Source organism: Dunckerocampus dactyliophorus, chromosome 11, assembly GCF_027744805.1.
Source record: "Dunckerocampus dactyliophorus isolate RoL2022-P2 chromosome 11, RoL_Ddac_1.1, whole genome shotgun sequence".
NCBI lineage: Eukaryota > Metazoa > Chordata > Actinopteri > Syngnathiformes > Syngnathidae > Dunckerocampus > Dunckerocampus dactyliophorus.
In genome coordinates, this window is record NC_072829.1 from 1,942,784 (window position 1) to 1,965,483 (window position 22,700).

Consider the following 22,700-nt stretch of genomic DNA (forward strand, 5'->3'; position numbering starts at 1 on the left):
GTTTCATCAGAATATAAATATTCTGATGAGTTGGCTCTTTTCGCACGCTTATTTCGACAACAAAAGGAGTATCACTGCAGCAAGCGAGAAGTAGATCCGACCAACATTCTGGTTTTATCCAGTTTAGGTTTGAAGTTGCTGCCTCTGGAAGATTAATCCACGCAGCCGTTAAAGCGTGACGTCAGCTGTTTTGTTTCAAATCGAGTGTGGGGAAAAATCGCATTTCTATACACAAGATGATATCTAATTATTGATATCGTTTCAAATATACACATTATTTAGATTTTGCTCCAAACAGAATCAGTGTATATATATATTTGGATCGGAAATGAGGGAGTATTTTTCCTGTCGGATGGATACATAACCTACACGTGACCTACGCAGTCAAAGCGTATAAATAAGATCAGTCCCCCTCCTTCGTCACGTTGCTTTGCTTCGCCGTCTTCTTTCTTGGTGCTCAGGTGAAACTGTCCTTTTTGTGCCATTTTGCCATTTTGATGGCATTTGAGTTAACTATTGTTAAGGTTTTTGATAACGATTGTCTTTTGATGCTGTTTGTTCATTTTACAGCTGTTGTTAAGGCACAAAACGAACGGTAGCTTTCATGTTTTTAAGGTGACAATTGTTGTATTAGTCGGTATTTTTAATCAGATGTTACGTCAGACGAAAGATTAAGTGAAATACATTTAATTGTTTTTTTTCCTTTTAATGACCAAGATGTTTAAGATTGGCTTGGTGTGAGGTTTATTGCGGCAATTTTTTAGACTGGTATCTCATCAAACTTTACATTTGATAGCTTTGTTGCTGCAAAATTGTGTTTTTGGTTGATTTGTTAATGGAAATGTGGGCTACTTTATATATAAAAAAAAAAGGTTCAACATGGCCGCCATGACGCAGGGGCTTAACTGCTATTGTTTGGTTATAAATGGCATATAACGACTGCTTTATATGTTATAAAGACTGCTCTTTTTGTTTTTTGGTGTTAGATTTATTGCGGCCATTGTTTTCGACTGTTATTTTGTCAAACCTTACATTTGATAGATTTGTTGCTGCCAAATGGTATTTTTGATAGATTTGTTAATGGAAATGTGATCCACTTGGCTTTCTCTCATACCCTTTTTGTCAGCTAACGTCACAGCAGTAGGTTGGCGCAGATCATAAAAATGGCGGCCTTTGTGTCAAGGTCAGTAGCTTCCTTTTTAATTGAGTTTTTACTTGTTAACTCTGGAGTGTCTGAAATGAACTGAGTTGGTGACTACAACCAAATGTTATGAAAATATGGATACTATTTTGTTAGCAGCTGTTAAACGTGGCTAACAGACTGACATTTGACATGCTACATAAGAAGCAGTTATTTAATAAGTTGACCTATGCTGAACATGCTACTAGATGGTCCAGAAGTCAATGAAAGGGAAAAAAGGGCCAGCCTTAGATGGTCCAGAAGGCAATGAAAGATTTAAAAAAAAAAAAAAAAAAAAGGCCATGAAAGATTAAAAAAAAAGGCCAGCCTTAGATGGTCCAGAAAGCAATGAAAGATGAAAAAAAAAGATGGTCCAGAAGGCAATGAAAGATAAAAAAAAAAAAAAGTCCAGAAGGCAATGAAAGATTTAAAAAAAAGGTCCAGAAGACAATGAAAGATTAAAAAAAAAAAAAGGGCCCGTCTTAGAGGGTCCAGAAGTCAATGAAAGATTTAAAAAAAAAAAAAAAAAAAAAACTTTGGACAGCCTGACTGGCAAAATTGCGATCATTGCAATTAGTTGTAAACGTATTGTTGCTATAGCCTATTGTCTTTTTTTATTTTTTTTACATTACACTGCTGGAACATCGTGCTTTTGCAAGTTTATGGAAACAAAGGTGGCTGCCATCAACTGGCAACATAGATATAATACAGTGGCATTGCAGGCATTTTTTTGGTCAAAGTATGTTTTTGTCTTTGTTGGTGTAATTCCAAATTGGCCAACAAGCAGACGGATCAGTTTATAAAGACATTTTTTAAATTTTTTTTTACATTTTTTAATACCATTTTCGGGAAATGGACTGAGTTATTGGGAAGAATGGACTTAGTGGTAGAGGAAGAATGGACTTAGTCATTAGAGGAAGATCGCAGGACAGGACCAGATCGCGAGGTGGGACCAAGAGGGAGCCAGGCAGGACAGGACCAGATCGCGTGGTGGGACCAGGAGGGAGCCAGGCAGGACAGGACCAGATCATGTGGTGGAACCAGAGTGCGTGGAGGGAAGAGCAGATGGGGTCCAAAAGAGCAGGCATCAGTGGTCGCCAGATGGAGCCAGAGGCAGTGTAGCGTCATCCAAAGTCCATCGTTGAAGCGGCTCGTCAGATCCAGAGCCAGCCAGTGCCAAGAGGGTGGGACAGGGAGCAAGTGTCGCCATGCTTCATATTAATCACAAAGGCGTTGGTTTGTATAAAGGTAGAGGTATCTGTAACGGGGCCTTTTTAATCAAATTTGCACTTAAACTTTTCTTTTGTAGGACAAAATGTCTGGCACAGATCTCTCTTCCCTTTTCCAGGCTATCTGTAAAGCGTTGCGTATCTTGATCACCCTTCCTGTTGTGTGCTGACTCGTGTCGTGGTGGTGTCCGCTGTAACGGCTGCCTTGGTAGTGTGGTGGCGAGAGGAGTGCCTTATCGGAATTCTCTACACCGCTGCGATCACTAGTTCCCCGGCCGGAGGGAGAGGCAGTCCTTTGTTCACTAGTTCTACTTGAAGTTTGTCTACATTTGGGTTTCTTGCAAATGGGTGAAGGGAGGGGATTGGGGGGGGAGCCTTAATCAGTCTCTTCCTAGACTCCACAGCTCTCAAGTTTCCCTTCGCAATGGCTTGAATAAGAATCATCCCAGTGTGCCCAACATCGTTCGCAAGTGGACAATTTGCATCGCAGGATAGCAGCCCCTAAAGTAGTCACCTGGTGTAGCCAGAGCACATGTGGAGTGCGGTAAAAGTCTCTTTGCAATTTTGTTCAGGCATTATGCTGCTTGTGGGTTGGGGAGGGGCTGTGTCTTTGTTGCTTTTGCAGATTTAAGTTATACCAGCCCTTCAGTAACCTACGCCAAAGTCAACATCTTCACGTCTGTGCATATGGCGGAAAATCTTCGTGTTCACAACTGCGGTATTTAAGTACTACTCCTTAAAGACAAATATCTTCATTAATTACTCTTGCAGTTGTCCCCTTAGAGGACATATTCCTGTAATGCTAGCTACTGTTAATTTGTATTGCTTTGTATTTTGGGTGGGGTCCTGTGGGGGAGAGGCTTTTCCTTTGCATTTTTCAGTGTGCTGTGTCCTGTGCGCTTTCCAATACCTGAGTCCACCTGGAAGTCTCCTAACTCATTGTATGTACACGTTTCCTTGCGCTTCGAGCATCACGTAAGGTCATTAAATGTGTTCATATTTAACGTTCATTGTCTGTTAAAATTCCTCCATTGCAATTCCTTTGCAATTAGTTACCATCCTTTGTATTGACGATACAATGAGTAAACTATTTGTAAAGGATTTTCTATTTGCATAATAAATGCATAGCTTGTTGTGATTGAATACAGTACTGGTATGCATTTGTTCTTTGGGGGGCTTTTTGGGGGAAGCTTCTCTTGTGCTTTTTCAGGTATTTAAGCTTGGAGCTTTGTAGAGCACGGATGTGACCTGGGCTCGAATGATCTTTCAAAGTGGAAATTGAAGGCAGATAAGTGGAATCCATCAAATATTGATGTTGTGAAGCAGCAAATTCCTTAAATCTCCCAATGAGACGTGTATGTTGAACGGGCTGAACTGCCCCATCATAAAAGCAAACTTGCTACACTTGACTGTGTCCGTAGCGCTAGCATAGCACTGCTTTGCCCTTTTCGTCCTGAGCTACAGGAACATTTGATGGACCTTGCTTGTCATATCTGCAGTAAAGCATTTGGGTAAGGCTAACAGTAGTCAGTTCTATGATCTTGTGGGATTGTAGGGGGTTGTCTTGTCTACTTCTGATTTCTACAGAGCAGTCCAAAGGAGGGAAGAAATATTCCCATGACAACACAGGAATCATGCCGCCGTTTGAAATCAACCACCTGTTTTGACTTGGAGTCAGGTTTTAATTACTTTTAACATGTAGTCCTCAGCTACATGCCCTTGCGCAACTGTGCAAGTGGCAGGTCTGTATGATCTATAAATATCACGCAACTGTGTGACGTTCAAAATTGTAGCTGAGGAAAGCTGTGCATTGTGCAGCTTTAATTTGTTTGGCAACGCAAATGTGTTGCTGTAATTGTGAGCTGGTTGTGGTTGTTTGTATCCCTGCAACTTCTCTTTGCAGAGCTCATGTTTTCAGGCTGGTTGATGCAGGAATGAGGTCGTCTAATCCGGACATTGTAGTAAGATGTTCATTTGTCAAGATAAAATAGTTACAGCCAAATTGACATCTTGGAACTGGCTTTATGTTAACCTCAAATCAACAATGCTTTACTAGAAAATTCCTCTTTGGCCAACAGGCCCATTTGCTTTGCATCTTAAACCGTAAGATGAGTAGACATTTTGAGTGTTCTGTGGTGGGTGTGTTGTGTAGATCACTCTGTTTCAGATCGTTTTCGTCTGTCCACTCTGATCTCGCCCGCCTCTGAATGCAAAGCCATCTGTGGAAGCTGCCGGCGAATATGTGTAGCCCCCAATTGACGTTCCAACCCTCTGTGCGCTTGTGCTTAAACCCGACATCCTTCGCAGAAGCCCTGCTCTTTTCTGTCTCCGTGTGTGTGCCTCTTTCCATTTTGGTTTCTCAGGTCAAAATTTCCAAATTTGATCAATAAGGCGTCTGGGATGGTCTAACCTGTGATGGAACACTGAGAATCCAGTCACTAAGATCAACTGCTGCAAGTTTCTTTCCTCTAATGCATCACTTGTCGTGGGTGTGAAGTTAAGTAATTTCGGTTCCCTTAATTCTCATGCCATGGCTTTGAAGTGTTAACTACATGCTGCATGTACATCAGCTATGCGTAACATTATTGTACTTGAATGTGTAACCATGTAGTTGCAATGCTGTGCTTTTTGGGGCATTTTGTGGGGTGGGGGAACAACAATCTCTTGTCTTTACAGAATTCTTTCAGCATAAATCACTTGAGATGCGCGCCTTAAACTTCAGCACCAAGTTGTGGAATGCCTTGATTCTGCCTGCCTCTAGTTTTAATTTCGTGGAAGAATTGAGCTTCAGCGAGGAGTAGCTGGTGATTTAATGCAGTTTCGACAGCTGGTGGTAAACGACAACCATAATTTATTTTCCATTGGATAAGCATTGGTAAACATTTTGGTGCTTATGTGGGCGGGAGGGGGTGGGGAGGCTCATTGTTCTCTTTTTCTCCCCCTTATTACAGCCTGTGCGTTTGTGCTGAGAGCCCTGCCAAATATCACACTTGAGGAAAAATGGATTTGAGTATCACCAGAGATGCTGGTATCTCAATTATTGAATGGAAATGGAGTCTATCAAAACAGCTCGCTCTGGGAAATACTGGGATGTGGGGGCAACCGGTTGTGTCTTCTAGTTTCAGCCTCGTGTCCAGACTTATCTCCGTGCAGTGACAAGATCACATAGCAGCCAGGTCGTCTTGGGTTTTCTTTTCCTGGAGGAACAAACTCCCGGGTTTGTTCCTCCAGGTTTTGCTTTTGCCCGTAATACAGCAACAACAAAAAGCAAAAGACTCCGGTGGTGGCACTCCTGACTTTGTTGGGACGGGGTTCAATTCCCTGCGGTGTCTTGCTTCATTGTGCTGTGGGTAAAACCTTGTCTATGCAACAGGGTTGTGATATTTTTTTTTTTTTTTTAGATTCAGAAAAGTTTCCTTTTAAAGTGCGCTTTCAAAAAAAAAACCCGACCCATTAAGCGCTGTGATTTTTTTTTTTTTTTTAACCTATAGGACAAAGCAGAGATGCAGTTTTTTTTCTTGAAATATACTGTATATAACTTCTTAGCATAGTTACAAATATGTGGCTCTTGCTGGAAAACGTTTGGACACCCTTGAGCTAAATGGTTGACAGTTGAGGTTGCTCAGAGTTAACATCACTCACTCCACTTTGACATCTATCAAAGCAGGGTTGTCCAAAGTGTGGACCAGCATCTGTATGCAAATGACTTGTATGTGATACACAATGCTGTGTATACATGGACCAATTGTTGTAATAAAAATATTATACAAGATGTATTCTTTATTGAAATTGTGTTATGTATTCAATGTTCGTGGCACCTTAGTCTATACAACAGCGAGCAGTTTCAAATGTAGTGAAATGCATCTCACATAAAAGGGGATTATATTTTTTCTCTTTGTCAATTGTCCAAGTGATGTCCACAATAAGTACTGGACAATTATCTGTGATTATCATTCAAATGTGTAATTTAGGCGATTATAGTTCCACCTCCAAGCTAAGCAAATTCCTCACAACCTCCCATTGCTTACTCTAGTATACAAGTAGTTGATGGATGTCTTGAACCCCTAATAGCGAATTCAGATGACAGTGCATCACTAATTTGGTGCGCGGCTCGGTACCTCCATGATAACATTTCATATATTTACCTGTATGGGCACATTCGAAAAACATGCATGTGAGGTTAATTGGAGACTCTAAATTGTCCATAGGTATGAATGTGAGTGTGAATGGTTGTTTACTGTATGTACAGGTATATGTGCCCTGCGATTGGCTGGCGACCAGTCCAGGGTGTACCCCGCCTGTCGCCCGAAGTCAGCTATGATATGGTCCAGCATACCCCCGCGACCCTAATGAGGAGAAGCGGCATAGAAAATGGATGGGTGAATTTAAAATATTTTAATTGGTTGTGAGTGGCTCTCACGGCTAACAATCACAGTCAAATCGCCACGGAACTAATATGCAGTGACGTGTTTTCCGTCCGGAATCATTTCCATCCGTTCATGTGTCCAAACCCGCTGTTCTGTGCTGTGCTGGTTGTGAGTATGTGTGTTTACTGAGGTGTGAGGTGGAAAGAGGCGATGTGGTCTTTTTTTGCCCGGGATCCTGTCAAAGACTTTGCTTATGAAATTCTTCCAGACAGCCCGGAGAAATCTGGAATATGGTCGCTTCATCGCGGGAAACGAAAGGTAAAAGCCGATCCTTCGGCTAAGTGTTAGCTTGCTTCGGCCTGTTAACCCCGAATAACAAAAGCACCCGTTCGCCATTTTAGTTTGCAAATGGCGATGTCACCTCAGTTTTATATAAATTCCATAAACCACAGTGCGGGAGACGTGTTGTAATAAACCGCAGCATCGCTCACTGAAGTGCCTGTTTGCTCCGGTACGTAGTCAGGTAGTCGCCACGTCACCCAGTGTTAGCCGCGTTAAAAGCTGCAACCGATACATTTTAAAGGCTTCAACTCAGACTGGGCTTTCATTTCTACTTGCTTCCAGCGCCTAACAAACCCAACTGTCTTGATTAAAACCGCTAAAGCGGTCAATAGGTGCTGTTAGTGTCATCCTCACTGGACAATGACACCAGTTAGCGTCACCAACTTACTCTTCCAATGCGGATGTCCGGGCTGTGATGCTGGTGTGCTGACCACTACCCCACCTTTACAACCCTCAATAACAACAATAATAAAAATGTTCATGCCATTTCATTGCATACCAGTCCAATGGAGAGCCGGTGTCGGTGTTTGTCTACGAGGTGGCCCAGGGATCAGAGCAGCAGACTCAGTTGGCCAAAGCCGCTTTCAAGCGGATGAAGACCCTTCGCCATCCCAACATCCTGGCATATGTAGACGGCTTGGAGGTAGGTAACGTGGTGGATACAGCGGTCACCTGTAGAGCGTTTTGTTTTATGCAAAATGTGTTTTTGTTTGAAATGGCCTCCCATGTGTTGTACATGACATTAGAGCTGACTTTTAAACTCCAGCCTCATAATCATTTTGCAAAGTCTTCTCTTTTGTGGTGAGTGGGACACTGTAGGACAGGGGTATCCAAAATGCGGCCCTGGGGCTGTTTGTGGCCCACGGCACATTCTAAAAATATAACCTAAAAAAAACCCAGCGAAAATGGACGTATCAGTAGTAATTTTACAAGAATTAAATCAAAAATGTTACGAAAAAAATCAAATAAGAAAAGTTGTAATTTTACCAGAATAACTTTGTAATATGAGGGAAAAAATAACGTCATTTTTGCAGAAAATTTACAAGAAGAAAGTTGAAATTATAGGAAAAAAACACCAGAAAGGAAAAGGTTTTCTCAGGGTTTCTGAGAATAAATTTGAAATATCAAGAGAAAAAAATTGTACTCGGAGGGGATAAAAAGTATGTTTTTTGCGAATAAACTCAGAATATTATGAGGAAAAATAATATAACTTTAGTAGCATAGAGTGTAAATATTAAAGAAAATGTATGTTTTCCGAAAAGAAAATTTACAAAGAATGTTGAAATATTCGGAGTTTTCATTAAAAAAAAAAAAAAAAGAAGAACAAAGAGCTGCGTTCATACTAAGAAGCCTTTTCACCTACATGACAAAGATGACATGCAGGTCTTTCTTGACATACCTTATAGCTAACCTGTTAGCATGTCTGCATGTGTTGCTTTACAAAATAATCAAAGTTGCATCCTTTCATTTTCTTCCATGTGGCCTTTGTAGGCAAAAGTGCACATCAGCGGTTCTCAAACAAACACCAAAATATATCCATATATATTTTTTGCTACCTTTGCTTTCCATCACGGTTTGACTTCGAGCATGTGGTTTGTACTCTCAAGTAACATATAATATTTCAGGAAAGAGATACACTTAATTTTGAATCGGTTTCAACAAACTTCTGGTGGGGAAATGTGCATTAATACCAGTATTCATCTCAATAAATGCAGAGTTATTTAATTTAATCAATTCAGTTCAGACCAATTGAGACCTCAGGACGTTTTTGCCGTTAATTTGCTGATTAGAGTGTGAACGTTACCGAGACTGTGTGCCACCACCGGTACGAGAGTTCATCTTTGTAACAGTGCAGTAAATGCATGCTAACCTCGTTCCAGACCGAGAAGAGCCTGTACCTGGTAACTGAACCCGTAACACCCTTGGCCGTGCAACTGAAGGACAGTCCCGGTGAACTGGAAGTCTCTTGGGGTCTGCACCAGATAGTGGTGAGCCGCCTGTCGTTTTTGCCTCGCCACCGACTGATACTCCAACCCCCCCTCACCTTGTCCTCCTCTTTCAGAAAGCTCTGAGTTTCCTGGTGAATGATTGCCACCTGCTCCATAACAACCTGGGCCTGTGGGCCGTCTTTGTGGATCGAGCTGGAGAGTGGAAGCTTGGGGCTCTGGACCATGTCGCCCCAGAGCAGGGTGACCCAAGCGGGGCCTCGCTCCCGGCCCCCAAGGCTGTTTACCCAGACATGGAGAAGTACGAGCCGCCAGAGGCGGCGAGTTGCAGTGGAGAGAAATGGTGAGACACGGCATGACGAGATTGAGTCCACAACCCGTCTATGTCGACCAGCTCATCAAGTCCTGGGCCACCGTGTTCTTCTTGCTAAAAAGTGCCCGCTTAAGTAGACTGCTTTGGGTGGCATAAAATGGAAAATCGATTGATTTATGTCGATGAGTAGTAGTATTGTCAACTTCCTGTTTCGTTACGCAGCATTAAAACGGGCATACACAGGCTTCCTATTCAAATTAAGCTTCAAACTAAAAGCATGGTAGTATTAACCTGGATTCTACCACAGCAGCTAACTAACTAATTTTCTTTTTTAGATTGTCAGCCGTGGGAAGAAAGATACGCGCATGTACATACACGTACATATGGTAGAACCTTGGTTAGCATCATGATTTTATGCCAAATTTGTTCCAGTAAGAAATAATGTAAATCAAATTAATTTGTTCCAGAAAACCAAAAATGTTAACACAAAACATGTTTTTATAGTTGTACATGCAGAAAATAGTTTGAAATGCATACAAATACATATCAATGATGAATGAAAGGGATCATTTTTGCCTTGACTGAAGACAGTGTGGCCGCAAAAGCAACACCTCCCTCTTCAACGCCACCTTCCTGTTTTGCCACGAGTTGTTTCTTGGACTCCATAATGTTTCTCACCTCAATAACCCAAAATGGAGCCAAAGTGCCAGCATTTTGGCAAAGAAGGCGAGAAACACTATTGAGGAAGACGGTGTCCGTGATGTGTCTTGTTGCCACATCGTGTCTTTGGGAACAGTCACGTCTTTAATGAAAGTACAAATAACCTTTAAATGTTAATTTCTTCGTTAGTTCATTCGTCATTAATGTGCATTTAGAAGTGTTTTTTATATATATATATATATACATATATATATATATATATATGCATTAAACACTTATAAATATGTATATAAAAAATGTGTGTGTGTGTGTGTGTGTGTGTGTGTGTGTGTGTGTGTATATATATATATATATATATATATATATATATATATATACACACACACACACACACACACACGTGTGTGTATGTATATATGTGTGTATATGTATATGTATATATATAAACAATGTACAGTAGACGCTCCTACAACGTAAATAATCCGTTCTGAGAACCTTTTATGTTATAGGGATTTTATGTTATACGAAGCGTAAAATACATGTAAATAGCCTAATCTGTTCCAAGATCTTCCCAAACTCACCCCTTGGCACTTCAAAATATTCAAAGTCCACCAAATATGGTGGGAAAATATAAGAAAACGTTATCATAAACATAGTACAGTAATATTCCAATATAAAATAAGGTAATAAATAAGATTACTGTAAATGAATAAAACTGAAAAACAAAAACAATCCTACCGTTCACGAGATGTCTTGATCAGGAGCGCAAGTGGAGGCAGGAAGGAGGAGGACTAGCCTGAGTCGAAACGCGACTCAAAGAGTCTAAGAGTCAGCTGGTCTCTCAGACAAACGCACACGCACTACACTATAATGCTGTGTGCAAAATTTTAATTTGTAACTTAACTTAATTGTTTAAGTTGGTTTCAGGGGGACTACGAAGAGGAAGGGAGGTTGAAGGGAGAAGCCTGTCTCACACAAACTCACTATGTGCTGTATAAGTCAGCCAATGAGATGAGCGTAGGCGGTGCCCCGATAATCAGCCAATGAGATGAGAGCAGAGGCGGTGCCCCGATAATCTGCCAATGAGAGTGTGATGCGTCAGAAGGCGTCACCTAGTGTTAGTCTGAACTTGCACCAACTTGAGGCATTAATAAAGTTGATTGGAAAAAAAAAAGACTTGCACTGACTTGACGCTTTATGTTATATGGAATTTCTTCTGTAATACGAAGCAAAAACTTTACATAAATCATTTATGTTCAGTGGAATTTATGTAAAAGAAGGTTTATGTTATGCGAGGTACTACTGTAAAAAAACTGCCTGATGTTCCAAAAACCTTTTATTATTTATCGCCTTTTATGTCTGGTGAAAGTGACAAGTAAAGGTGCACACAATGGCTAGCTTCAGTTTTGATTTTGGTCATGTTGAGAACCGCTTACGTCCACGTGCAAGCCAAGAAAAATACATACAGTATAAAATCAGACCAAATATTGTATACAGTGGCACCTCGGTTAACGTCCGCCCTGATTAGCATGTCTTTTGGTTAACATACAAAGTTTTTGGTAAAATTTTGCTTTGCCGTCCAGGTTGTTTAAGCCGCCATCTTGTATCGCGCACCCAAGATGCGATTGTGCAATGCGTTTTGGCCCGCAGGCGTCGTTTTAGGGCAACAGTGTTTGTTTAAGAGAGAGAGCTACACGACGTAACAAAACACATGGATCACACAAAAGAGAAAGGAGATTGGCTGTACCGAGACAAGGGTGCAGGACCTCCCGATTTTACGGCTTAAAAGAGAAGACGGTCGTCATTTCAGAGTTACACACATACATGCATACATATCTACTCGCTATCAACCCGGCGGAGCATCGAGGGTGACACTTATTTCTGCTTCCAACAACAAACATAAGCATTCAAACTTAACATAGCATGGTCGCGGCAGTCAAACGTAGCACACATCACCAGACACCTTATAGGGCATCCTCGCCGGTGCACTTCCGTGACGTCCCTACTGTTTTTTTTTGTTTTTCCATTATCTGTATTAAACAGCAAGGTACATGTTTATTGGTTCTAGAACGTTGATATTTAGTTTGATATATTTTTTATTTACATTTTTGCAAACTGTGGTTGCAGCAGAATAATGTGTTTATTTTGTGTTTTTGCCAACAAAACTAGGTACAAGTGATGTTAAATGTTCACTCAAATGTTTCATTTGTCGTCATTTTCTGCATGTAAAACTATAATTATTGTCTATAAAATGTGTTTTGTGTTAACATGTTTGGGTGTCTGGAACTGATTAATTGAATTTACATTATTTTCTATGGGAAAATTTGCTTTGGTTAGAGTCCGTTTTGATTTGAGTCAGACCTTCTGGAACGGCTTAGTGACGCTAACCAAGGCACCACTGTACATCTTTGTGGGGTTTTTTTTTGCAGGGCAGGGGAGGTGTGGCGGTTAGGCTGTCTGGTGTGGGAGGTGTTCAACGGGCCACTCAATCGCACGTCTTCTCTTCGTTCACTGGGGAAGGTGAGTCTCTCTGGCAATTTTCTGGAACATCACATCATCACCACCATGCGTGTTTTCCATTTTAACTGATGGTAAAATCCACAGTGCACTGTGGCAGTCAGAACGCCACCATGTCAGTTTGCCTTCTGGTTCTGTCTGTGCCCACAGATCCCCAAGGCCCTCGTCCCTCACTACTGCGAGCTGGTGGGTGCCAACCCTCGGTCACGGCCCAATCCGGCTCGCTTCCTTCAGAACTGCAGAAGCCCCGGGGGGTTCCTCTGCAACAGCTTTGTGGAGAGCAACCTCTTCCTGGAAGAGATCCAGGTCCGCTTTCTCACATAAGGACACAAAGATTCATGTAAAACAGATGAAATGACTTCATCTTTCATGCAATAACAGGACATCCTCCGACAAAACCCCAGCAATCTTCAATTCGGTTTTATCTCCTCAGCTTGCGGTCTTACTGTCATCGTTTTATATAGTAACAGCAGGATGCCGTCTCTAAATCCTCCTCAGATCAAGGAAGCGGCTGAGAAGCAGCAGTTCTTCCAGGACCTAAGCGACAATCTGGACTCCTTCCCAGAGAACTTCTGTAAGCACAAGGTCCTCCCTCAGCTGCTCACCGCCTTTGAGTTTGGGAATGCCGGCGCTGTAGTCCTGACGCCACTTTTCAAGGTCAGTCCTTTAGAATGCAGCCGTCCCTCGACACTTCGCGGTTTGAATTTTGCAGCTTCACTCTTTTACGTTTTTTTTTTTTTTAAATAAATTATTAAAACATTATTATTACCGTTTTATAGGCACTGCCTGTAGAACTGACATGGCATCTGTACAGCTGAAGGTGTTAGTTTGAAAATGTGCTCAATTAAGCCATGAATTGTGGGTTTATGAAATATGGGAAGCAAAATAATATTCAAACAGCACTACGACCAGAGCGGCGTTTTTAAGATTGCGCTGATCCGCCACCATTCCCTGATCTGGGAGAGACCTGTAAGAGATTGAAATTTTCAGGTTGGGATTGGCTCACTTCGAGCCGAGCATCAGGAATAAAATGCAATATTAATTGGGCCAATGTTAGCAGGTTTCGTGTAAATTTTTTTAACCCAAAGTTTGCCCACCCCTGATTTATAGACTAAACACGCTGAGCCCCACTTTCGATAATTTTTTTTTTTTTTTAAACATGCATTCTATAACTGAGTCCAGTAAAATATGAAAACAATAAAGACATCATTAAAAAATGAAAAAAGACAGTTGTCGTCCTCGCTCTACTGGCGGTGACTACTCTTTTCTGACTCGTCATAATGCTCCAAAATAACTACTTGCTTGTTTTGTGTAAAATATACGGGCTGGGATTGCACCATTTTTGCACGGATATATGTGCAAAAATGACGCCAGAGCTCAAACCGAATCAACAGCGCCTCTGCTGGTTGTCCCTAAGTACTACACTCCATTTGCTGCAGTTGTTTTAATACATAATAAACAATACCAAATCAGTACCACACGATCGACCACATTTTGAACAAGCATTTAATGGTCAAGTCAGGCACCTGGTACTTTCTGCAGCTGAGTAAATAATTGCCCCAACCACAATATGGCATAATATACTGTTAGATATGTATGCACACACACACACACACACACACACACACACACACACACACACACACACACACTCCCTGTTAGTCTGGATTGCATAATGTAAGGAATGTTTCAACTCAGCTTGTCTAAAAATTGTCCGCCAGGTGGGTAAGTTCCTGTCCGCAGAGGAATACCAACAGAAGATCATCCCGGTCATCGTCAAGATGTTTTCCTCCACAGACCGGGCCATGAGGATACGACTGCTCCAGCAGGTGCTGGATTTTCAAAAGTTGTTACTTTTTAGAAAACAAAACAGCCAAAGGGTTATTGTCAGATCCATTGTACCCCCCAAAAAACACATTTGTATGCTCCCATTTGCTTCCTAGATGGAGCAGTTCATTCAGTACCTTAATGAGGCCGCAGTGAATTCCCAGATTTTCCCTCATGTTGTCCACGGCTTTACTGACACCAACCCTGCCATCAGAGAACAAACTGTTAAGGTATGTGCACTCAAACGCAACCAAAAGATAACCTTACAGTCTACACACGTCTGGCTGATGCTGCTGCTGCTTCCTCCACTCTCTCTCTCTGCTCAGTCGATGTTGCTGCTGGCTCCCAAACTGAACGAGAGCAACTTGAACCAGGAGCTGATGCGCCACTTTGCCAGGCTGCAGGCCAGGGACGAGCAGGGCCCGATCCGATGCAACACCACCGTCTGCCTGGGCAAGATCGCCTTCTACCTCAACGCCGGGGTAAGCCCAAATAGAGAAGAATGCAGTTGAACAGTTATAACAGAAACGTGCTAGACGTTTTACTGTTAACAGCAGTCACTCGCATGATTTGTTTTGTTAGTACAGTACGGTATGCTTGTACAGCAGGGGAGTCCAGACTCTTCCAACGAGGGCCACATTGTGAAAAATGAAAGGATGCAACTTCGCCACTTTGATACTTCGTAAAGATACGCCAAGTATGCCAAGAAGTTATGTATATTTCAGCATCTCAGCTTGGTCATATAGGCGAAAAAGCCCATTATTAGCATGAACTTCACTCTTTGCGCTTTTTTTCCCCTTTTTTTGCTATTCTTTTTTGTTAACATTTTTGAGAATACAACATTGTAACAACATTTTTAGGTCAGAAAAGAGGAAAAGCATAATAGGTCCCCTTTAACATGGAATCCTATATCACGGAAATTAATTTATCACAGTTGGGTCTGCAACCAATTAACTACTATAAATGAGGGAAGTCTGTATTTCTTTTTTTTTTTTTTTTTTAAATCTGGGAAAACGACACAAACGACATGCATATGTGTGGGCAGGACGATCATTCATGAAAATGTCTTTGCACGCTGCTTGCTCCTTTTTATGCAGCCAATTCTTGACGATCAGTCTTGCTCTGTAAAATAGACAATTTGTTGGCGAGCAGGACAACACCCCACTAAAGGAAGAAGTCCGGTCCCTGGTTCTTTTTGATTTGAACAACTTAGTCGAATTGCCCTGACCTAATCCTGTCCTTCACAGACCCGACAGCGAGTTCTGATTTCTGCCTTCTCTCGAGCAACAAAAGACTCCTTTGCGGCGTCGCGCTCCGCCGGCGTACTCGGCTTTGCCGCCACACACAACTACTACAGCCTGACGGAGATTGCCGCCCGTATTTTGCCTACGCTCTGTGCCATTACCGTGGACCCTGACAAAAGCGTGAGGGAGCAGGTACTCTATACACGCTGGGTTCGACCTTAGCTTTCACATCATTGTTTGTTATTGTTATGTGTTATTCTGCTGCTCTGCCAGGCCTTCAAAGCCATCAGGAGTTTTCTCTCCAAGCTGGAAACTGTGTCCGAAGATCCAACCAAGCTGTCTGACATAGGTACTGAACAGCTGCCTTCTACTTTTTTGTCTCACTCACTTGTGAGCAGAAACACTTAAGTGATGTTGGCTCATATCCAGTAGTCTCTCTCAACATACTGTTATGGGTTTCTCATAGTGTAGCTGCCTACAATCATAGAAACAGCAATTATCCACCACTACACACTACAACCACAGTAATAAACTTATTATATTTAGACATCTCTAACAATTACAATCTTTGTAAAGCCAAAATTCCAAACTTTTGTCCAGTAAGCCCTCATTTATCACGGTTAATTGATTCCAGACCCGACTCCAATGCAAGTGAATAGCCATGAAGCAGTATTCCTTCTTTATAGATGGACTTTATTCAAAGTTATAGCATAGAAAACCTCTTTACGATTTTCTAAATACATTTTTTAACATTATTAGAGCTGTCCAGACATGCAGTAACACCCACATAGTCACCTTCACACTCCTATTAACAATATACTACATAGAGCAAATCAGAAAATAAGCCATTTAAGACGGTTCAGCTTGGAGGGGAGCAGAATCGGTGGCGAACAGGAAACGACGTCGGGGGTTCAGCGTTGAATTTTAGCTTGTTGTGGGCTGTGCCCGCAACAGTAACCCGTGTTATTATTATGGTGATTATTATTTTTATGTTATTATTGTGCCTGTTGTGAGATCATGTAAACCTGCAATACAGGTAATTGGATGCATACCCGACCGCGATAAGTGAATTACCACAAAGTAGCATTCAATATTAATAAATGGAATATTTTTGTAGTCAAGAGCATAGAAAACCTGTTTATGACTTTCCAAATGCGGGTTTTAACATTATTGGAGTCCTTGTAAATCTAAAATAACTACCATATTGTCACGGTTACACTCCTGTTATTCTTTGTTTACACCACATTGCGCAACACCAATGCACAGGCTACGGGATCACTGCAGGGACATAAGAGATGGCTGCCGCTCATGGCATGTTACAACTTTTTTTCTCATAATATTTTGACTTTATTCTTGTAAAATTACTGTACTGCTAATTTCTCCATTTTTGCTGCTGCTGCTGCTGCTGCTGTTCATTGATATTTTTAGAATGTGCCCCGGCTACAAATGGCCCCCAGGCCACCCTTTGGACACCCCTGGCTTTTACTATTTTTGTATTTTAGTTCATTTAGCCATTTTAATGCTTGAAAATGATTAATTTGGGCAAAGCATATGTACAATTTGCTTGAATATGCATTTTTTGGACTTTTGGACAGGTTGTAGTTCTACCACGAAATAGCGATCATTTTTTAATTCATTTTTGAAAGTCTGCAAGAGTGTGATGTACCGAGGGACGACTGGATTGGATGGAGATGCTCTGGTCTTCCTAATTTTTTGGCCAGTGAGTTGATGTCACTGGTCGCTCTCGCTGATAACGACTTTATACACGTTTTCCGTTGCTTAGAAAAGGATGTTGGCTCGTGTGCTCAGCCTGCCGGCACCTCTTCCGGGTGGACCGGCTGGGCTGTGACCGGCATGTCCTCGCTGACTTCCAAGTTGATCCGCAACACACCAGGGACAGAAGGAGGTGCGGTAGCTGAGCGCAGCGGGACTTCCAGTGCCAGGGGTGGCGCGGGTACAGCTCCAAGTAAGCAATGGATGACTGATGGCGTGAATGAATTTCTACACAGCGAGCAGCGCTCTTGGTGGCGGAAGTTGCAAAAGACTCAGGCAGTGTGAGTCGCTTGGTACACGACCTAAACGTGTATTTATCGTGTCTCAGGTTCTGTAGAAAAAAGCCCCCATGACCCCATGACCACCAGTGCTGCCTCAAACTCAGTGGACCAATCACAGGCTCTCCATGTGACGGACAATGAGGAGGAGCCAGGAGAGCGCTGGGATGACGAGGAGGATTGGGGGAGTTTAGAGGTAGCTAGAACCTTCCGTGTGTACATGCAGTACCTCACAAAAGTAAGTTCACCCCTCATTTCAGCATTTGATTACATCTGGAGGGACAGTACTGTAGAACACAAACCCAGGTAGACTTTAAAGTAGTCTGTGTATAGCTTGTATAGCAGTAGAGAGAGTCTGGTATTTCTCTGAAACTTACCTAAGTTCTACTGCTGGTTACTGGAGAACAAAAAAAGGTAGAAACAAATGTGTTTGCTTTTCTGATGAAAGATGGGAGTCTAATCTTTCTTTGGGTAGGTTCCATGCTTATGTAGCCATAAAACACAATATTCTGTGTGCCATGAAAAATGATTCAAAATGGTGTAAAATGGCTGCTACTGAAGGCTGGGATTGAAGGAGTTAACACAAAGTAACACAAAGCTGAGATACCATTTATTTTCATGAATACTGTATACGTAACTACTGGACAAAATATCAAAGTTGCATCCTTTCCTTTGTCTCTATGTGTCCCTCGTGTGTTGACTGATTGTCAGTGCATGGTAATATACAAGCTGTACACAGATTCCTCCTGAAGATAGGCGGTACTGTTGTATAAAATGCTTGCTGAAATGTGAGGGTTGTACTCATTTGTGTTGGAAAAATTCTGATTTGGAAAGGTCATGACCTGTTGTTGTTCCCCCCCCAACAAGCAAAGTGAGAAGGATGACTGGAACACTGACTGGTCAGGAATGACACCCAAGAAGAACGGCAGTGATGGAGGAGTACGTTTCCTTTTAATATGTCTTCAATGGCTTTTGGACTGAAACTAGCCCGCTAATATACTGTATCTGCCATGATATAACCCATGTAGGCGGGCCGGTCGGCGACCACCATGGCGGGGGAAAAGCAGATTTCGAACTGGAGCAGTTCAGGCTGGGACGCAGACGACAGCTGGTCCAACGAGAAAGAAGGCCAAGGCCAGAGTTCGGCCGGCGAGGAGGGCTGGGGCAACGACTGGGCCGAGGAGGAGACGGACACGGCCACCGCCTCTCTGCCTGAGGGGGTCCGGTTAGCCAGCGAGTACAACTGGGACAGCGGCAGTGCAAACAAAGCGGCCAATCAAAACGACCTGTTTGCGTCTGTGGTGCAGAGAAACACGACGGTGAGGATGGAGGAGGGAGACGTGCAAAAGATCAGAAATCCGGCTTAACATTTAAAATAATGTCATTTTAGTAGCATAGAGTTTTTTTTAAGTTGTAATATTATGATAAACAAACGAAACAAAGTAAAGTTGGTGTTTTTGGAAAACTAGATTGGGGAAAAATTTTAATATAGGAATAAAGTCATAATATTATAAGAAGGAAATATTCAAGAAGAACAGCAGAAATGGAAAAAACTACAGTGACTTTATTAGAATATTGTCAAAACGTGAAGAGGAAAACGTATTTGTAATTTTACAAGAATAACTTCATAATATCAGGAAAAATAATGTCATTCTGGTAGCATAGAGTTGAAATATTAAAGAAAACATGATTTTTTTAAAGTTGTAATATTATGATAAACAAACAAAACAAAGTGAAGTTGGTGTTTTGGGAAAACTAGGTTGGGGAAAAAGTTATAATATGAGAACAAAGTCAAAATATTATAAGAAGAAAATATACAAGTAAGCTCAAATAGTTGGAAGATGAATTAAAAAATAACAAAAAAAACCCCAGCAGAAATGGCAAAAACTACTGTAATTTTATTTGAATAAAGTCAAAATGTGAAGAGGAAAAAGTTGTATTCTAACGATAAAGTCCAAATTTTACTAGAATAACTCCATAATATGAGGAAAAATAATGTCATTTTAGTAGCATAGAGTTGTAGTGCTTTTTTTTTTTTTTTTTTTTTTTAAGTCGTAGTATTATGAAAAACAAAAAATAAAGTTGTCTTTTTAAATTAGGTTGGGGAAAAAGTTATAATATTATGGGAATCAAGTCAATGTTACTGTACAAGAAAAAAGCTGAAATAGATTGAAAATTATTATTATTATTTTTTTTAAAAACAACAGAAATGGGAAAAAAACTGAAGTCAAACTGTGAAGAGAAAAAGTTGTAGTCTAACAATAAAAAAGGCTTCTTGAGACGTCATCTGTACTTCTGTGTAGAAGGTGTCGGACGTTTCGCTCCTCATCCGAAGAGCTTCGTCAGCAAACTAATAAGTGCTGGTAGCTTAGGCCTTAAATACAGTAAGTATTACTGTATTTAAGGCCTAATAAGTGCTGGTAGCTTAGGCCTTAAATACAGTAAGTATTACTGTATTTAAGGCCTAAGCTACCAGCACTTATTAGTTTGCTGACGAAGCTCTTCGGATGAGGAGCGAAACGTCCGACACCTTCTACACAGAAGTACAGATGACGTCTCAAGAAGCCTTTTCCTCGATGGACAACTCCTGTACGACTGAGAGCCTACACAGACGTAACAATAAAAAAGTTACAATTTTACAATAATAACTTCATAATAGGAGGAAAAATGTCATTGTAGGAGCATAGAGTTGAAATATTAAAGAAAAAATATTTAAAATACTAAAAAAAAAAATTGAAGTCGTAATATAAGATATGATAATGATAATATGATAGTGATGATATGATAATAAAGTTGTCATTTTTGTTAAATTAGGTTGGGGGGAAAAAAGTTAGATTATGGGAATAAAGTCATAATATTATGAGGGAAAAAAAATGTTACGTATGAAGAAGGTTGAAATATTTGGAAAATGTCCACAAAAAAAACACACCAAAAATGGGGGGGAAAAAGAGCAGACAGCGAAGTTGGTACTTTTTCACCGATGTCACAAAGCTGAGGTGCAATTTATTCCTGAAATATCAATAACTTGTTAGCATACCTACACGTGGTGCTTCACAAAATACCAACGCGGCAAAGTTGCAGCCTTTGATTTTTCCCGATGTGATTTCAGCACTAGAAATAAAAGATGCTTGTGTGTGTACAGTAGGAAAGACTATCAAATATTGGTTTCATGTGATGTTTTCCTCCTGTCAGCCTGGAGATGGCTGGGGTGCGGACGCTACAGGAGACTGGGCCACTGAGGAAACCTGGGAGTCGGTGGATGGAAGCCAAGGTGAGACGTGTACGGCACGTGTCATTCCTGGACGCAGTCTCTGTGTTTATATTAAATTTATATTAAACGTTATCTGCAAGCCCCTCCCTCACAAAACTCTTTGCATGCCACCCAGCAGGTCTGAGCAAGGCTGAGCTCTCCAAGAAGAAACGAGAGGAGAGGAGGAAAGAGCTGGAGGCCAAACGGGCGGAGCGCAAAGCCGCCAAGGGTCCTCTCAAGCTGGGTGCTCGCAAGCTGGACTGAGTGAGTGAGGGGAGTTTTTTGAGAGGTAAGACCCACATTGACTGGACACGGGTCGACTGACGGAGGCTCCACATTCCCAGGAAAGAACCTTTGACCGGTGGGGGGTAAATATCCATATATATGATATGTATTGGATGCATTTCTGTGGGGGCGGACATTGTGTTATGGAGGACGGCTGAGTGGGAAGAATCAAGTTGATGACAATATTTGCTCATAACAACTCAAGACTCCCACTTGTAAAGTAAATGTACATAAAATCAAGCATCTTGTCTTAAAAATGACACCATTTTTATAAATAGTCAAATAAAAATATAGATAAATCTGGCTTTGAAAATGAAACATTATACTGAATGTTTTTCAGCAAGCACACGAGCAAACACTGTATTAGTTCTGGGCTTCATTCAGCCCTTGCATGCACCTCACCGAGGCCGAATGAGTTCTTGGGTGACTAGGAAGTACAAACATGACGTGTTGATGCGGCACTTACTCAGTGCTCTTCAGCTGTTAAAGGAAAAGTGTGCTTTTTGGGGGGGAATTTTGCGACATGAACAGACACGTCTATCTCCTTTCTGTGCGTTCTAAAGATATAAAAACAGCTAAAAAGAGGCAGCTAATAAATAGACGTCATGGGACACACCTATTTTGCCTAGAAAGGCCGCTATTAAAACACCTCCAACAAGGTTTTCTGGTTTTCTATCCATGCTGTGAGCATGTAGTAACAGGTACATTCATGATAACATGGAAGACATGCAGTATTTTGGGAACTTCCTGCCTGGGTGCATTGATTTCACATAGCAACGGAACGCTACACCTAGCGTCAAAAACAAAAACACAGCAGCAGTGGCGGCATCCCCAATATGTAGCGTTGCTGTTCGCTTGTGTCCTGAGGCATCGTGAGCGAGTGTGGTGAAGCTAGTTGCTAGCGGGCTAGTAGCTAGCTGTGTCACTACGCCAGTAAAGTAGTTCTTCGGCATAACGATAATAATAACAGTGTCGCTGTAGCTATGGTTAATATGCAGGTCACATGATAGAAATGGAGCGTTGTTGGCACTTTTTGGAGGATTTTTTCAGAAGGCTTTCTAGGCGGAATAGATGCCTCACATTACGTGCATTGTTAGCTGCCTCTTTTTAGCTGTTTTTATATGCGTCTGTGTAGGCTCTCAGTCGTACAGGAGTTGTCCATTGAGGAAAAGGCTTCTTGAGACGTCATCTGTACTTCTGTGAAGAAGGTGTCGGACGTTTCGCTCCTCATCCCAAGAGCTTCGTCAGCGAACTAACAAGTGCTGGTAGCCTAGGCCTTAAATACAGTAAGAGTGGGCGGAATTGGTGTGCCAACACCCTCCTCCTATTGGTTCCTTACACTAAGCCTGGGCGGAGTAGTGGTATAATCCTATCCTGCTATTAACACCTCTGATAAAACCACCTCAAACCACCATTCCGATTCAATGATGGGTTCTGTTGTCAAACAACAGACAACAACCACAACAACCACAATGGTGGTTTGAGGTTT

The 22,700-nt window shown here is 41.6% G+C and overlaps 1 protein-coding gene across 4 annotated transcripts in view; it reads left to right on the top strand.

Annotated features, from left to right (window-relative positions):
* Positions 1-410: 410 nt before the first annotated feature.
* scyl1 (SCY1-like, kinase-like 1) overlaps positions 411-22,700 on the top strand; it is a 28,635-nt gene continuing 6,345 nt past the window's right edge. The window contains exons 1-18 of one of the 4 annotated variants that reach the window (XM_054791067.1): positions 411-7,094; positions 7,621-7,761; positions 8,999-9,106; positions 9,181-9,407; positions 12,467-12,557; positions 12,705-12,860; positions 13,053-13,211; positions 14,276-14,383; positions 14,498-14,611; positions 14,708-14,863; positions 15,629-15,817; positions 15,899-15,974; positions 17,409-17,591; positions 17,727-17,872; positions 18,544-18,615; positions 18,705-18,995; positions 20,869-20,947; positions 21,063-21,215. In XM_054791067.1, the coding sequence (XP_054647042.1) occupies positions 6,987-7,094; positions 7,621-7,761; positions 8,999-9,106; positions 9,181-9,407; positions 12,467-12,557; positions 12,705-12,860; positions 13,053-13,211; positions 14,276-14,383; positions 14,498-14,611; positions 14,708-14,863; positions 15,629-15,817; positions 15,899-15,974; positions 17,409-17,591; positions 17,727-17,872; positions 18,544-18,615; positions 18,705-18,995; positions 20,869-20,947; positions 21,063-21,190 (2,532 nt within the window). In that variant the 5' untranslated portion in view covers positions 411-6,986 and the 3' untranslated portion in view covers positions 21,191-21,215. Of the gene's footprint in view, positions 7,095-7,620; positions 7,762-8,998; positions 9,107-9,180; positions 9,408-12,466; positions 12,558-12,704; positions 12,861-13,052; positions 13,212-14,275; positions 14,384-14,497; positions 14,612-14,707; positions 14,864-15,628; positions 15,818-15,898; positions 15,975-17,408; positions 17,592-17,726; positions 17,873-18,543; positions 18,616-18,704; positions 18,996-20,868; positions 20,948-21,062; positions 22,407-22,700 lie in introns of those variants that run through there. The other 3 variants (XM_054791069.1, XM_054791066.1, XM_054791068.1) reach the window with 3 other exon arrangements.